The sequence below is a fragment of the Passer domesticus genome, chromosome 3 (genome assembly GCF_036417665.1).
Source record: "Passer domesticus isolate bPasDom1 chromosome 3, bPasDom1.hap1, whole genome shotgun sequence".
In the NCBI taxonomy this organism is placed as follows: domain Eukaryota; kingdom Metazoa; phylum Chordata; class Aves; order Passeriformes; family Passeridae; genus Passer; species Passer domesticus.
Window position 1 is genome coordinate 98,896,382 of NC_087476.1, and position 15,138 is coordinate 98,911,519.

At 55.8% G+C, this 15,138-nt stretch overlaps 1 protein-coding gene across 1 annotated transcript; it reads left to right on the plus strand.

Moving 5' to 3' along the window:
• Positions 1-354: 354 nt before the first annotated feature.
• On the plus strand, positions 355-14,990 carry NFKBIE (NFKB inhibitor epsilon). The gene is made up of 6 exons (XM_064414613.1): positions 355-998; positions 11,171-11,273; positions 12,147-12,378; positions 12,549-12,637; positions 12,913-13,161; positions 13,441-14,990. The coding sequence occupies exons 1-6, from the start codon at positions 655-657 to the stop codon at positions 13,504-13,506; spliced, it is 1,083 nt and encodes a 360-aa protein (XP_064270683.1). The 5' UTR covers positions 355-654; the 3' UTR covers positions 13,507-14,990.
• The last annotated feature ends 148 nt before the right edge of the window (positions 14,991-15,138 follow it).

Sequence of the window (15,138 nt, forward strand, 5' to 3'; positions counted from 1 at the left end):
TGCAACACAGAAGGGCGGTGAGAAGCAGCTGGACCAAGGGGCTTGTGCAGCCAGCTACAGTGACCTCCTGGCTTTCCCTGAAAGGCAGCACAGCCGGGCAGGTGTCTCGGTGGGTGGAACAGTTTAATGTCTGCACACGGGGAAAGCAAACGCCTTGTCTGCACCTCTGCTGCCAGTGACATCCACCATGTTGTTTCCCACGGCGCCTGTGGCTTCACGCCGCACCTGCACACGCAGCAGCATCCTCACCCACAGCTTGGACACGGTCCCGCTCCCGCCCCGGGCGGACCTGCCTGCTGTTTAAAGAACCCAAACCGACCGGGCAGGGGGAGGCAGGCCCGGCACAGCGCGGCGAGCGCTGCCCGGCCTCGGGAGGCGCAGCGCTGCCACCTCCCCGCCCCCGCCCCCGCCGTGTTTCCTCCCCTCAGAGCCCGTGCTCTCCGCCGGCCGGAGCGGCGGGAGGAGCAGCCCCTCAGTGCCGGGGCGGGGCGGCGCGGGGGAATCCCGGCCGGGCGGTGACTCAGTGGGGCCGGGGCCGCGGCGGAGGCGGGGCCGCGGCGCCTCACACCCGCGCCCGCCGCCGCTGGCTGCGCGGCCATGAGCCCCCCGGCAGCGGGACCCGGGCCGCGGCCGGCGGACGGCGGGCGCTGAGCCATGTCGCGGGCGGCGGGCGGCGAGTGCCGCAAGGAAGCGGCGGGCTGGGAGGGCGAGGACGGGCAGTGCGACTCGGGCATCGAGTCGCTGCGCTCGCTGCCGGGCGGCCGGGAGACCCCCGCCGCGCCCGAGGGCCCCCCTGCCGCCCCCGAGGAGACCCTCGCCGAGGCCAGCGCCGCCGAGGAGCGGCTGGATTCCAGCTACGGCTCCGGCGCCCTGCCCGAGGCTCTGCCCGGGCTGCCCGGGGCTCCGGGGGGCCGCCCCGAGGAGCCGCCGCCCCGGGCCGAGGGGCTGAGCCGGCAGCAGCTGGATGCCCTCACCTACCTTTCGGAGGACGGCGACACGTGAGTGACCCCCGGGAGCTGCGAGCCATTGCCCCCGGCCCCGGGCTGCTCCCCTGGCAGCGGCGGGGTGCCGGTGCCTGGAGATAAGGCAGGCTGTGTGTGCCGCGGTCTCCAGCCCTCTCCCGAGCAGCATCCGCTCGGCCGTGTTGTTTAGGTCTCCCCAGGCCCCTGTCCGAAGAGCCTCCCGCCCTGCCTTGGTGTGCGTGGGTGCTTGGCAGCCAGGTTTGGGGGGATGACCCCCTCAGAGGTATCTGAGGTATCAGCGGGGTGAGCAGGAGGAGAGGCCCCCCAGCTGCATGGCACAGAATGGACCCACCATAGGAAGCCCGCTTCTGCTTGCCATGGGGCTGCTAGCAACTAGAAGAAAGGGGAGAGCAAACCAAGCCTCTCCCACTGTCCCTTCCCCAGAGAATGCAACGTTTCCTCCATAATGGGGGAGGCTTGGCTGCGTGAGATGGCACATAAGCAAGTCCTGAAACGAGATTAATTGTGCAGGGCAAGACCTTGCGATGGCTGTGTTAGACACCGCTCAACAGAGCAACCCAGGAACTGTTTGTTCTCAGGTGGGAATCGCCTTGCTTTGCCAACTTGCCCGCAGAGCTACGGCTCTTGGCAGAGTTGTGACACACGCCCTGATGTGGGGCTGCCCTCCTGAGCTTCTGTGACAGAGAAAAGTGTTTCTCTTAGTGCGGGGGGCTTCCCACATCCGTAATGCCTCTCAAGGCAGAGGCATCACACCAGAGTTATTTGGTTTGGCTTCTGGTAATTACCTTCAGCTAATCACAGCATTTTTTGCTGTTGTACATTCCCTCAATGGAAGGTTTTCATCATGAGTGTACACACAGCATGAGCGAAGTGTTCTCACAGCTGAGGGCGAAGCTTTGCCCCAAAACCAGGCTAGAGTTTAATCCTGAGTAATGGTGCAAGAGGAAGAGAAACTTAGAAGCACTGACATGCTCAAGCAAATGTCTTCAGTGGCAAGAGCAGCAAGAAAGCTCTGTCCTTGCCTGGCAGAGCACATCTGGATTGAAGCTGAAGATGACCTGGGAGACAGCCTGAGTGTTTACTTCCCTGTTAGGAAGGAATCTGTGCATCTGCTGATTAGTTCATTAATGCTGACTCTGGGATCTGTTCTGAGCGTTGGCTGGCAGTCTCACGGCAAGCAAAGTTACACTAAACCCAGCCTCCCACACTCCCCAGACAGGCTTTCTAGTCGTGTCCTATCTAGAGGCTGGTTCTGTGGCTCCTCAGAGTGGAGGAGCTTTGCCAGTTTTCCCAGCTGTAACGCTAGAGCCAAGGTGCCCATGGAGAGAGCCAGGTGTCTTTTAATCAGAGGCGTGGAAGTAACACTTCCCCCCAGGTTTGTCTGTCATGGTGTGCCCAGGGCTGCTTGCTTACTGTTTTATTAGTGAGCCCCATAGATGCAGCTGCTTGGAGATGCTTTTAGTGCTTGAGGCGTCTTGTTTGGTGCTTGAAGCCCTTTGCCTGTCAGACTTGCTTGGAGAGACCTAATGCAAACATCTTATTAACTAGGAAAACATTAATCAGTGGTGCCTTGGTTACTGTAGGCAGGAGAGGCTCTCAGAGGTTGCCTTTGCTCTTCTGTTTTCTCTCACTCACAGTGCATTTCAGAACAGGAAATCTGTAAAGAGTGAGGGAGGGAGCTGTAGATCTGCTGGTTGTACAGCTCTGGGCTCACCATGTCCACACAGGAGACAGGCTTTCCTGGGATCTACTCCCACTGCTGGGAAAAAAAACTATTCTTGTGGTTAGAGTGGTGAGGCTGTGGATTTGTGCCTCCGCTATTCTTGTCTCTCCTCCTGACCCTGCGGCAGAGGTAGGTGGCATTTATATTTAGAAGTGCTGAACATCCACCACTCAGGTCGATGCACATGGGGACTGTGAGCACCCAGGAGCTCGTTGAACTGCCACATACGCTGTTTGTATGTGAAAACAAGTCAGGGCTGATGGTAATGCTAAAGTCTGTGGTGCAATTGCTCATCCAGTGACAGAAGGTCCCCAGAGAGAAGGGATCAGATGGCCACAGGCTACATCACTTTCATCTGGCCAGACAAACCCATCTTCATTTCTTCTTTTCATCTCTGTCAGCAGCATATTTCCCTGTGTGCCACAAAACAGCTCCAGGCAGAGAATTAAAATCGTACTATCATTATATTTCAGAAGACTCGGGCAACTACACTTTCCTGTAATTGTAATTTTGAAAATACAAAAAGTTGAGGGGTTTTGCCTAAATAGTTCCTGTTTCCTCAGATGCCCTGGCTGGTACTGAGCTGAGAGGAGCGCTGGGCTTGCACAAAGGGAGCTGGCAAAAGTCTTGGCTCTACATCTGACAAAAATCTTCTCTGTCCATAGCTCCCTCAGGCTCACCCACCTGTGCCATCTCAAGGTGTGCCTGTGTTTGTCAGCCTGGCACTTGTGGGGTAAAAACAGGAGGTGGAGGCAGAGGTGAAGAGCACATGCTTGGGTGTTTGGAGTGTCAGCAGGATCCTCCTTGGATACCTCCCTGCCTGCCTCCGCAGGAGAGGAGCATCAGAGCAGGCAGGATGAAGCAATGGGGCTAAAATTGTCTCTCCCTGTGCCCAAAGTTAGAAGGAGTCTCACTTTGGCAGGAAGGAAATTGGCTAACAGGAAGGACAGGGGGTATAATGGCCAGTGAAATGCGTGGGTGCTGTCTTCCAAGAATTATTTGCCCAAATGTCATCTTCTCCATGGCTCCCTAGTGCCACTGGCAGCCCCTCTGCCTCAGAGAAGTCAGAGCCACAGTAACAAGGCACATTAGTTCCTGGGAGAGTGTGGCTCAGCTGTGAGGGCAGGAGAAGTCAAGCACGAGGAGTGGGGTGGCAAGTGGAAGATGGTGGGTGTGCTTTGGGCAGTGATCTGTATCCTGCTTATCATGTGGGCAGGTAGAGAACAAACCCTGTGCACTCAAGCTCAAATGGTCTCCAAGCATCCATCTTTTCCTTGTGACCTGCAACTCCAAATATCTGTCTCTTCCATGTAAACAAACTCCTTTTCTCCTGACTTGGGTCCTGATGGGACCGCTCTGTGTGGAAGTGAAGAGAGGGGCTTTCCAGCTGTGGGCCTGGCTGCCTCTGAGCAGACTGCAGGCAGATTTATTGTTGTGCCCAGCCTCCAGACCACCTCAGCCTTTGTCAGGATTCACTGAGGAAACCCGTCCTTCCCAACCTCACCTGCTAGATCCACAATTCCAGCATCCTTGGAAAAGGATGAGTGTGGGACCAGCTCCTTGGAGGTGAAATGGGGTGTGAAGGGATCACCTGTTTTTGTTCCAGCACAAGAGAAAACCTCCCCATTTCCTTGTGCAGATGTCAGCCTCTGCCAGCTCTGGAGAGGCAGAGTTGATTCATGAGTGTGTGAAGTTAAGCACAGTTTCCTCTCTCTGGGACTGTATAGGCTATCTTAAACTTGAAAACATGTTTTCCTTCCTGCCCATGCTGGTCCTTGGGCCAAACACGACTTTCTGCCATTGTACCTGATGTCGTGGTGATGGAAAGGCTGGGGGCTGTGCCTCTGCAGGAGAGTGACTGTCTTCTGCATGGGCTTTGTATGCAAAGCAGTGCAATGCTTCTGCAGGGGTGAAGGTCAAGGGACCCCAGCTCAATCACAGAAGGAAGACCTAGGCCTCCTTCAGATGGAAAATGGGACTGTGTGGTTTTGGTTGGGTGTATGTTTCAGGGAGGGAGGGGAGCAGAGGAAGCCTGACTTCCTCCTTCCACCAGAGACAAGTGGTGCCCCATCTGCTGATAAGAAATCACGTGCCAGTGACTCGTGGGCTGAAATGCCTTAACAGGGGCTTGGGGACAGTTAATCAAATGAAATCAGGGCCCCATGGGAGCTGATGTTCTGAACTCTTCACATGGTCGTAGTGAAGGGGCCTCCCTTGTCTGCATGGGTTGTTACTGAACATGAGGCTCATCTTCAAGGGGACAAGAGCCACTTCTAACCATTCATTGGCATGTGCCAATCATAACCCTCTTGAGTCGTGTGGTCCTGGGCTGGAAATCTTCCCTGAGCAGGGAAATAGAAGTTGTCCCCATTCAGGTTGTCTGCTCCAGTTTGGCTGCTTTCTCATTGCTTGCCCTGCTGTATGAGGGTGTTGCTGAATCCCTGTGCACCTGGGGGAGTGCTCAGAGTGTAACAGCAAAGATAAAAGAAAGGGAAGGAAGGATAAAGAAACAGAAGACTAGAGAGACTAAGTTTTAGAAGGAGGATTAAAGAAGTCAGATGCAGGGAGCACACCGTGTCACTGGTCAGGCTGGGAGTCTCCCTGTTTTACTGGGCTAGGCTGTTGCCAGCTGCCCAGCAGTGGGATGGCCATAGTTAATGGAAAGTGGAGATGCTCTTGGTTTTACCAGAGGGTCTTCAGAACCCTTGCTTGATTGCCAGGATTCAAGTCCATCCTGAGTTATTCCCTAGCATGCTGCCAATTGTGGGGCATTAGAGAAAGCGAGTCCTAGCATGGCTCTGCCAGGAGGAAGATTTTCCTGTGTCCCTGAACTCTCAGCTCTTCCTCTGTGTGTGCTCAGGAGTTTGGTAAACAGGAGAGCTTGGTGTCCCTCTAAGCAAGGCCAGGCAGCTCTGCACAAGTTGCTTTGGAACGCCCCAGAAGTTTCTGGCTGCTGCAGGGGTCACACACATACAGCCTTGGCATAAAGTGGGTAAATCCTGGCAGCCTTCTGAGATCGTGCATGCAAGAGGTTTTTTCCCTGCTTGGATGACTTCAGCCTAGCCTGGAGGAAGTTTCTTCAAACTTTCCACCTGCCTAGGTTTGCCTTGGAGCTGAGGACAAACACAGGGAACTTCAGCACAGGGGAGGGGAAAGAATGGCTGGAAATTTCCGTGTCCAGGGATGCAGAAGCCTGGCTGTAACAGATGAGCCAAGGTGCAGTGGGCTTCAGGTCCTTGCACTCTGCAGGCAGGCTTGACTGCTGCTGGGAAATGGTTGAGCTCAGCTAATTAAGCACAAAAATTGTTATTTTTTTATTGGCTTGGGTTTGGGTTTTTTTAGTATAATGTGAAAAAATGAGGAGTCAGACATGACTGTGTAGGAAGAGCTTGTGGGCTCTGAGCTGTGAGAGTGGTTACTGCGTGCCTGTCAGTGAGCTGCGTGGGATGCTCTGTGTGTCACAGACTTGGGAAGCCCCTCTGACTGGGGCAGATCCAGAGCTGAAGGGGGGCCCTGAGGTATCTTAGACCCACGGCTTGTACCTCATTAAAAGAAAATCCTGAGACAGTGAGGATATCTGTGGGTTGTAAATGATTGCTAGGGTGTGTTGTACAGGCTCTGGCAAAGTCCAGGCGCTTTCCTCTTTTAAGAGGCTCTTCTGACCTCAAGATATCTCTCTGTGTACAGAAACTGTAGAAGGTATTTGCCTCCCAAGGAGTCAGGTGTGAGTTCATTCTGTTTGAAATTGACTGTCCACAGTCAATGGACTTTTTGGGATGTTTTCTGCTTTTATTGACATTTTTCATCATGCTTCTTTGATGGTGACTTGTCTTCTGGCTTGGCCCATCTGTGCCTAGATAGTGGTATGGGGCAGGCCCCTTATTTTGCGGGGAGCAGCCCACATGCATCTGATGGTTAGTGCTTCTGCAATCCCAGAGCCACCATCTGCTCAGAAATGGAGCAAAAGTCTCAAATGTGAGGCTGTGAGGTGAGGGTACCTTCTTGTCCCCACCTCACTGAAAAACGAGGTGCCCGCAGCCCTTCTGCCTCTCCTGCCAGTCAGCCTCCAGCTTCCCTCATCCTTGAGCACTCAGACCAGACCCACTGCAGAGCACCCCAGGAAAGGTGAGACTGTCTCCTCTGCTCACCTCTCGGTTCCCACCCCTCACTCTGGCCCCAGGAAGCAGCTGCTGCCCAGACTGGAGATGAGGAATGCTGAACCCAATGTGGCTGAAAGAACTTTGCATCCCTCTAGCTGCAACCTTCCTCCAGTCCTATCCCAAACCCCCCCTCCACTCAAATTCAAGCTGTGCCCTTCCCAGGGAAGGGGCGATGAAACCTGCAGGGCAGGAGCACAGAACATGGGATAAGGCAGCTGAGATCCACTACTCCATTGGAGCTGCCAGAGGGCAGCTGGAACAGCTTTGTGGAGCAGGGCAGCATTGCATTGGTATGTGGGGAGGAAGGAAGGGAGCCAGGCTGGGCTGGTTCAGGGCTGCAGGGCAGGATGAGCTGTGCTTGCTGAGCCCGCTGGCAGAGGTTCATGCTGGTGGCTGAGGAAGCGGTTAGCAGTGCAGGTTTCAGGGCTGGAGCAGGGGAGCAGGGTAAGCGTGGAATTCCCCTGCTGTTTTCCTCCTCCCTTGCTCTCTTTTGTATTGCTGCTGGGCCATTTCCTCCCCTGAACAAGTTTCTCTTGTGTGAATTGTTTGCATGATCTACTGCTCCACTCAGCCAAAACAAGGAGCTGGGAATGAGCTGTTCCTGCTGCAGGCAGGGACCTTATCTAGAGAGGGGAAAAAACTTGTCAAAGCAAATTCAGTTGAATGCTGGATCCCCTGATTAAGGTGCTTCTGGGGTGATATGGTGAAGGGAGAGGCTGCTTTGTGGACAAGGTGTCTTGCTCTACAGATGGGGGCGATCTGCATGGTCAGCTCCTTTTCTAGAGAGATAGAAAAGGATAGCTAGAGAACTGGTGAGACTTCATCCATTCTCTTTGTGTGTCAGAGCTGGGTGTCACCCCTTACCCTGTTCTGCTTCCAGTCCTCATGCGTGGAAACTTTTCCTACTGAAGACTTAAGGTCACTCAAAAGTTGGAGATGGACAGCACTGTGGAAATGGGTGCTTTCCTGTGCCTAAGCTGGGACCACTTTGGGCATGGCATGTTCATTCCCTGGGATATCCCCAGGGACAGCCCCAACCTCTCTGCTCCAGGGTTGTTACCTCTCTGATGATGGATAGATCACTTTGTGCCAGGGATGTCCTATGCCTTTGTGATTCACAGTGTTGAGTCCCCTTGTGCCAGGACGGAGCTGGTGAGCAAGTGGAAAAGCTGAGAATGAGCCCAGCAGTCTGTACTCCTGCTGTGTTTCCCTTGCTCACAGCTCCTCCATCCCATGCCCTTTTCAAATCCCCCTATTGCCCTTTTCAACAGTTCCTGCTGGACACCCCCCCTGTGGCTGCAGCCAGGAGCACTGCGAGCAAGAGCGTGGGGAGGGAGGGAGCAGGCAAGTGGAGGAAAGCAGATGGGAGACGTGCAGCCCGGGATGGGCAAGGATCTGAGTTTGGCAGGGTGGAGAGCTTGTTCTGGCGAGGGCACACTGCTGTGGCTGGGCAAGGAGAGGTTCTGGCAGCGAGCGGGCATCTCTCCATCGCCGTGCCCTGGCTCTGGCACACAGCAGCCCATCAGCAGCTGGACCACGCGGCTGCTGTGACACAGAGAGGTGTGCTTGTAGGAAAAAAGTGGAGATTGGCACAATGCCCGCACCTCAGGTCTCCTGGGTGTAAGAGGTGTCCTGAGTTAGGAGACAATCCCAGTTCCTGGCTGGCAGCACTGCCGGTGACACAGAGTGCCTCAGTGCACATGGGCTCATGGTGGGCTCCTCCCAGCCCGCTGGCCTTGTGATGATTCCCCCAAGCAGCTCAGGTTCTTGCAGCCATTTCAGGAAGTTGAGGGCTGATAATGAGGAAAGGCGGGAACGAATGCAGAAATGAAAGCCCAGGAGGAGGCTGCATCCGGGTGGAGAAGGAAGGGGGAGGGGGAAAGCAATCCTTCAAAGCCGGCACATCCCAGCTGAGAGGGGAAAGCCGGAGCTCTGGCCGGGGGAATGGTCACCCCCGTTGCCTCTGCAGCATGGATGCCCACACTGGCTCAGGGTCAGCCCAGCCCTGAGCGGCTGCCCTGCTTTGTTGAGCTGCAGAGGCAGCCAAGCCAGGAAAAGCGAGGTGCTGGCAGTGGCACAGGGCTGCTCGGGGGTTTCCCTCTCCCCCGGGTGACTGCCCCACTCGTCCCCACATGGCAGGGCAGTGTGCTGTGGGTAGTGGCAGAGGGGCCCGGGGGATTCCTGGGGCACGAGGGCTGTCTGCCGTGGGACACAGCCATGAGACTGCTCTCCCCTGGGAGCCCAGCGTGCCTCTGGAAAGCGAAAGCACCAGCGGTTTAAAGTTCAAGCTGAATTGCCGTGGAAAGTCCCTTATTTGAGCAGTCTTAACTCTGCTGTACCTGAAAAAGGCAGATCCTGCAGCCTCTTCCCGCACGTGGTGCCTGGGAACAGGTTTGGAGAAACAGGGGCTGTCCCTGCAGGAGTGCAAAGGACACCTCAGCTGAGGTGCTACCACGGGACTGATGCAAAACCCAGCAGGGACCCTCCCTGCTCAGATCAGACCTACGCCAGGGTTGGTACAAGCCTGATGAGGGGAGGGCTGTCCTTACAGCTGCTTGCCTTGTTCCTGGGCTGGGCCCCTTGGCTGTGCCTCTGCCTCATGGTCATGGAGGGTGGCCAGACCCTGCCCATGGGCTGCATGGCCCCTGCTTGCAGCCCCTCCCCTGCCCTGGGAGTGTTGGCAGCCAGGGGGCAAAAAAGTGTGGGTGGCCTCCCCCTCCGGTGGGGAATTCCCTGCTGCAACATACCCTGGGGCTTCCCCGGGGAGGAAGCCTCTCCTGCTGGGCACAGCCTGTCCCGGCAGCAGGGTGGAGAGGAACTGGCCTTCAGAAACTGTAGAATGTATTTTGCCTTTAAAATCAGATTTCCAGCTGAAGATGCCTGGGATCCCAGATGGTGGCTTGATCTTGAAGCAGGACTTGGGAGAAGGTCAATAAAAGGCATTCTTGGGGACTGGCCTCTCAGCTTCTCAGCACATTTACATCCCAGTGCACCTGGCAGAAAGAGCCCCAGCCCCACTTCTTGTCTGCAGTGCTTTAGGGCTCCTTGCTCTTCTCCTGCCTGTGCAGGGAAGCTCTCTATGCCCCACATTGCAGGTGGCATCCCAAAGCTGGGCTGTCTGGACTGTGGGCTGTCTTGCCAGGGCTGGCACGGCTCTCACCCTCCATCTCTTGGCCCTGTCAGTCTCCATCAAAGCAGCATGGGTGGCAGAGCCCGGCCTTCAGTTTGGAGCTGGTTCTTTCCAGAGACAGAGGCTGCCTAGGGCCTCTAGTGCAGTGGTGAGGGTCAGGAGGCTGAGCTCATGCCTGCAGCGTGGGAGATGCTGCCTGCTGACCACCATGGCCAGGTTTGGCCTGTGGGGGCTGTCCTGTGGTGGGAGGATGGGCCCTTCAGTGCAGGGGGCCTGGGAGACAGGAGGTTGGCGGCGGGACTGGAAATTCCCTCTCAGCACTGCCTCTGTTGTGCTCTCACTTCTCTTCTGACTGTGCAGGGGGTGTCTGGAAATTAAACCTGTCCTTGGGCTGGGGGACTCGGGTGCCTGGTCACCCCGTGGCTGTGGGGACCACAGTCCTGAGGACCACAGCTCCCTGCTTGCCACCCAGCCATGACAGCTGCACCTCTGGTGTCCCTCTGTGCTGGCGGGCTGCGTGCCACCCTGCCACAACAGTGCTGAAAGGGAAGGATGTGGGGAGAGAAGAGGAAATCCGTGTGGGACCGGCAGATCACCTGGCATAGGGACTGTGCCATGCAGGTGATCTTGGGCCAGCCCTGGGCTCCTGCCCAGCTTTGACTGTTTGCCTTTGTGGAGGGGAAAGCAGAAGTACAGTGTACAGCTGGCAGTAGGGAACTGGAATTCCCCGGGTAGCTGCCAGAACCCAGACCTCTCTCCACAGCCACCAAACCCAGCTCCTGGACTCTGGGAAAGACATCCCAGGCTCTTTGGACCTACACCAAAGGCTTGGAGGCCTGGTTTTGGGCAGTGCTAGATTGAAACCCTACACATCCTGTGAGGTCTGAGGGAGGACCCTGTGTTGCTTAGCAGGGACAGGAGGGACTGTTCCCTGTGGGGATCAGAGTGAATGACTGCCCTGTGGAGCCTCAGACTGTGTTCCTGCCTTGGCCTTCTGCTGAGCTTCCCCAGGGAGAGGGCAAGATGGAGGACCGCCAAGCTGGAGGGAGGGAGACTGGAGGAAGCAGGGAGATTAATCCTTCACGCAGCAGGGAAGGATCTCTGCTCCTGAGAATGGCACTCGGGACTTAATTTTCTTTTTTTTTTCTCTCTTGTCACCATTAACCCCCCGTAGGTTGGTTCATCTGGCCATTATCCACTGTGTCCCAGCTGTAGCACTCTGCTGCATCGCTCAGCTACCCAGGGAGGTGCTGGAGATCCAAAATGATCTTTTCCAGGTATGCTGTTGTGATAGGCAGAAGGTGGGAGGAAGAGAAATGCCAGAGACTGTTCTCTGGATAGCTGCTCAATCCATCTGCCCCTTCCCCAGGACCCCAGACCTGCTTCCCCCAGAGCATGGTGAAGGTCCTGTGTGTGCAGCCTCTTTGCAGGGAGGGGAGGAAGGGAGGTGGAGATACCCTGAGAGAACTGTGACAGCTCCCAGCACTGTGGGGTGAAGAGTTTCTCTGCAAGGCCCCAGGACGTTGCAGACAGCCATGGAAGAGGCATGGCTTGAATGTGGCAGGGTAGATTAACTTGGGAGAATGAGATGTCTCCATGGGTGATCCGTGAGCTGAGGTGAGGGAACAGCAAGCCGTGTCACCACACCAGCATCAGCCACATGTAATGTCACCACAGGGACGGGGGTGTCCTGCGTGGCTGTCAGCTCTTGCTGCCAGGCTGGCTCCTGGAGACTGGTGGGCTCAGCATACCTGGTGTCCTGCAGGGCATCCTCCCCTGTGGCAGCAGCTCTCTGGCCACAGAGAGAAACACAACTTTCCCAGGCATTGTTCTGGGAAAGGATGTGGGAAGATCAGAGAAAAGAATGGGAAACAATTCTTATCTTAACTTACTAACCCTGGTATTGTGAACATGTAGAACGTGTTATAGAGATTTCTTTACCAAAGAGTAGTTTCTTAATTAACCAATAGTGATAGTATTTTAATTAGAGGACCAATTAGGTCCAGCTGTATCATAACTGTCTGTAAAAGTATGGGTTTCTTAATAAAAAAATATATTCAACCTTCTATAAATCATAAAGTCTATATCACTTATTAGCCAGCCGGGGACCCCTTGGGTGACATCTCTCCCCTCTCCCAATTTCTCTCCAGACCCCGCTCCACCTCGCTGTGTACCTGGAGCAGCCCAGCGTGATCCAGGCACTGATCCACAAGGGAGTGAACCCCGGGCTGCAGGACCGTAATGGCAACACCCCTCTGCACTTGGCCTGCGAGCAGCAGCACCTGCAGTGTGCCCAGCAGCTGCTGGAGGGCCCAGCCACGCCCGATGGCACAGCTCAGCCCCGTGGGCACCAGCAGGACCTGCAGCTCCAGAACTGGCAAGGTGAGACCTGGGGGCAGCGCAGGGGCAGAGCTGGCGGCCAGATGAGGGCAGAGACCCTGAGATGTGTATGCACGGATCCAGGAGCACAGCAGAATGGGAATGCTGCTGGGATTGGTGTGCCTCAGGGTGGTCTGTGCTCACTGTGGCTCTCTTCTGCCTCTCCATCACAGGCTTGGCCTGTCTGCACATCAGTACCTTGAAAGGGAACATCCAAATGATGTCTCTGCTGCTGGAGAGCGGCGCCAACATTGATGTTCGGGTAAGACTGGGCATGGTGTGATGTTTTGTAAAGGCTGGGATGGTGGGTCCTTCCTTTGGGCACTCCCTTCAGCCCTAGCAGGCACTGCTGTGAGGCTTGGGAGCACTGAATTTTGAGGGAGCAGAGAGTAAAGGTCCTTGAGAGGTTGTTGGGAGCTGTGACAGCAATCAGGGTGGGGACTGCCCTCTGCACCCAGTCAAAGGGGTGTGGGTGGGTGCTGCAGGGCCCAGCTGAGGGGACCCCCCACCCACACCCTTGCGATCTGTGGGTTGCAGGAGGGCACGAGCGGGAAGACCCCGCTGCACCTGGCTGTGGAGTGCCACAACCGTAGGGCTGTCCAGTTCCTGCTGCGCAAGGGGGCCTTCGTGGATGCCCAGATGTACAACGGGTGCACTCCGCTGCACCTGGCCGTGGGCCGCAAGGATGCCGCCATCGCCGCCATCCTCTCACACTCTGGGGCTGACACCCTGCTGAGGAACATGGAGAACGAGACAGCTCAGGACCTGGCCGATGGCAACGATGATGTGAGTCTCTGTGGGGGAAGCCTGTGGCTCTGAAGTGTGTCAGGGAGTGCGGGAGTTGGATGATTAGAGGGACCCTCCTAGGAGGAGTTTCTAGCTGTTCCTATTCTTCCCTGTGTGTTGTAAGCATTGTCTCGAGCCCTAGGAAAAGCCTAGATAGGGCACTTCCCTGGGGACGTGGGAGGCTGGAGGACTGGGTGGGGGGAACATTTGGGCCCCTACGCCAGCTTGGTGAAGACACAACTCTGAATGCTTACATGTCCACACCCTTGGTCTTTGCAGCTCCTTGCCTTGCTGCCCTTCGATGACCTGAAGATCTCAGGGAAGCCTGTTGTGTGCTCTGAATGAGCAGATGGACTCCTTTGGCCCGTTGGGCTGCCTCCTTCCTCTGTGCTGCTGCCTGCTGCCCACTAGGATGTTCTCTGCCTGCAGTTCAGTGGGAGCAGACACTCTGGGGGACTTAACCCACTGCCCCTCCCCTCTTTGGAAGAGTTTTGTTTGCCTCAGGCTGCCTTCCTAGATGGAAGAAGGTGGCATTATGAGCACTACACAGGGGATGCTTTTCTTCTAGAATCTGTGCACTGCATCAGGACTGAATTTCCCCTCCCTGCCATGGGTATGACTTGTGGGGATCTCCAGCATGCACAGGGAAGGAGCAGGAGAGGACTCATTTTCACACTGTAGGTCGGACAGAGCATCGTCTGGCACCCCATCAGAATCAGTGTGGGGTGAGGAGAGTCAACCCTCACTCTAATAAATGTTGTTGCTGTGGGCACCAGAGGCCTCATGTGATCTAACCCACCCCACAGCAGGAGACTGCACATCACTGCGGGGGCTGGGGGACCTGAGGGCTTCGGGGCTTTCCCCAGCCTGCTCCCTCAGGTCCTGCACACCGCAGAGGGTGAGTGGGAGCACAGGGCCTTCCCCACCTGCAGAGCCTTTCTGGTGCTCAGGGCATCCCAGCAAGGTGCTCTGTTCCCATGCTGTCTTGCCGAACACCTGGCAGGAGAAAGAGCTGAGATAGGAGATGCTGAAGACTGGGTTGTGGATCCTGCTTCTGCCATTGTGCCTGACACCTTGCTGCTTTGCTGTGCTGTTGTTTCCTCTTTCACAGAGGACAGGAAGATCCTGCCCCCTCTCTTGCCTTGGAAGGGGGTTAAAAAGCTTAGGGTGTGGGTCTTCCCTGGGTTTTAGATCTTCCCAGGCTGAAAGTGGAAGAGGTGGCAGCATTATCTTCCCATCCCTTTGGTTGTTCAGCTCACCACCCTTCCCTGCCACTTACTTTTCCAGCCAGAGGAGCACATGCAGTGCATTAGGAAATCAGCCAAAGGTGCTGTGGGAATGGAGGCAAAGATGACTTACCCCATCTCAGCCAGGAAGATTCCTCACTTGTTGCTTGGGAGCAGCTGCTATTGTTTGGGACAAATACTGGATGGTGCAATCGACCAGGATGCTCTGGAGTGAGCTCTTGTCTTCTTCCTCCCTTGTAAGGGAATGCTGCCAGGAAAGCAACATAAGGACCCCCCAGGCCTCTGGACCCTGCCTGGTCTCCTCAGCAGTCCTGGGCTGGATTGCTCTGTTTCTTTTGAGTATTTGCCTCTCACCTTCTGGCAGGGCCTCAACCCTGATGCAAACCCATGGGGCTGTTTCAAGGACATTTTTCACAAGGGACATGAGGCACTTCCAGGCTGCCCAAAGAAGCAAAGACGGATGCTCCAGGGCAGTGTGGGATTGTATGGCCCGGGCCATAGCTGGGAGCAAAGGCAGAAACAAGTGATCTGCACTTTTTTGTTTGTTTTGTTATTTTAAAATAAAACTGTTTGTTTTAAAAAGGTGTCTTGTAAAACATCACTGCGTGGCCATGTGCTGGCTCCAGGCGGCCCTGCAGCCGTGCCTGGGGCTGGGATAGGGGATTTGGGACTGGGGCTGCGGTAGGTGCCATACTGACCTGCAGCAGCTGCCCCAGGGACCAGCTGTGGC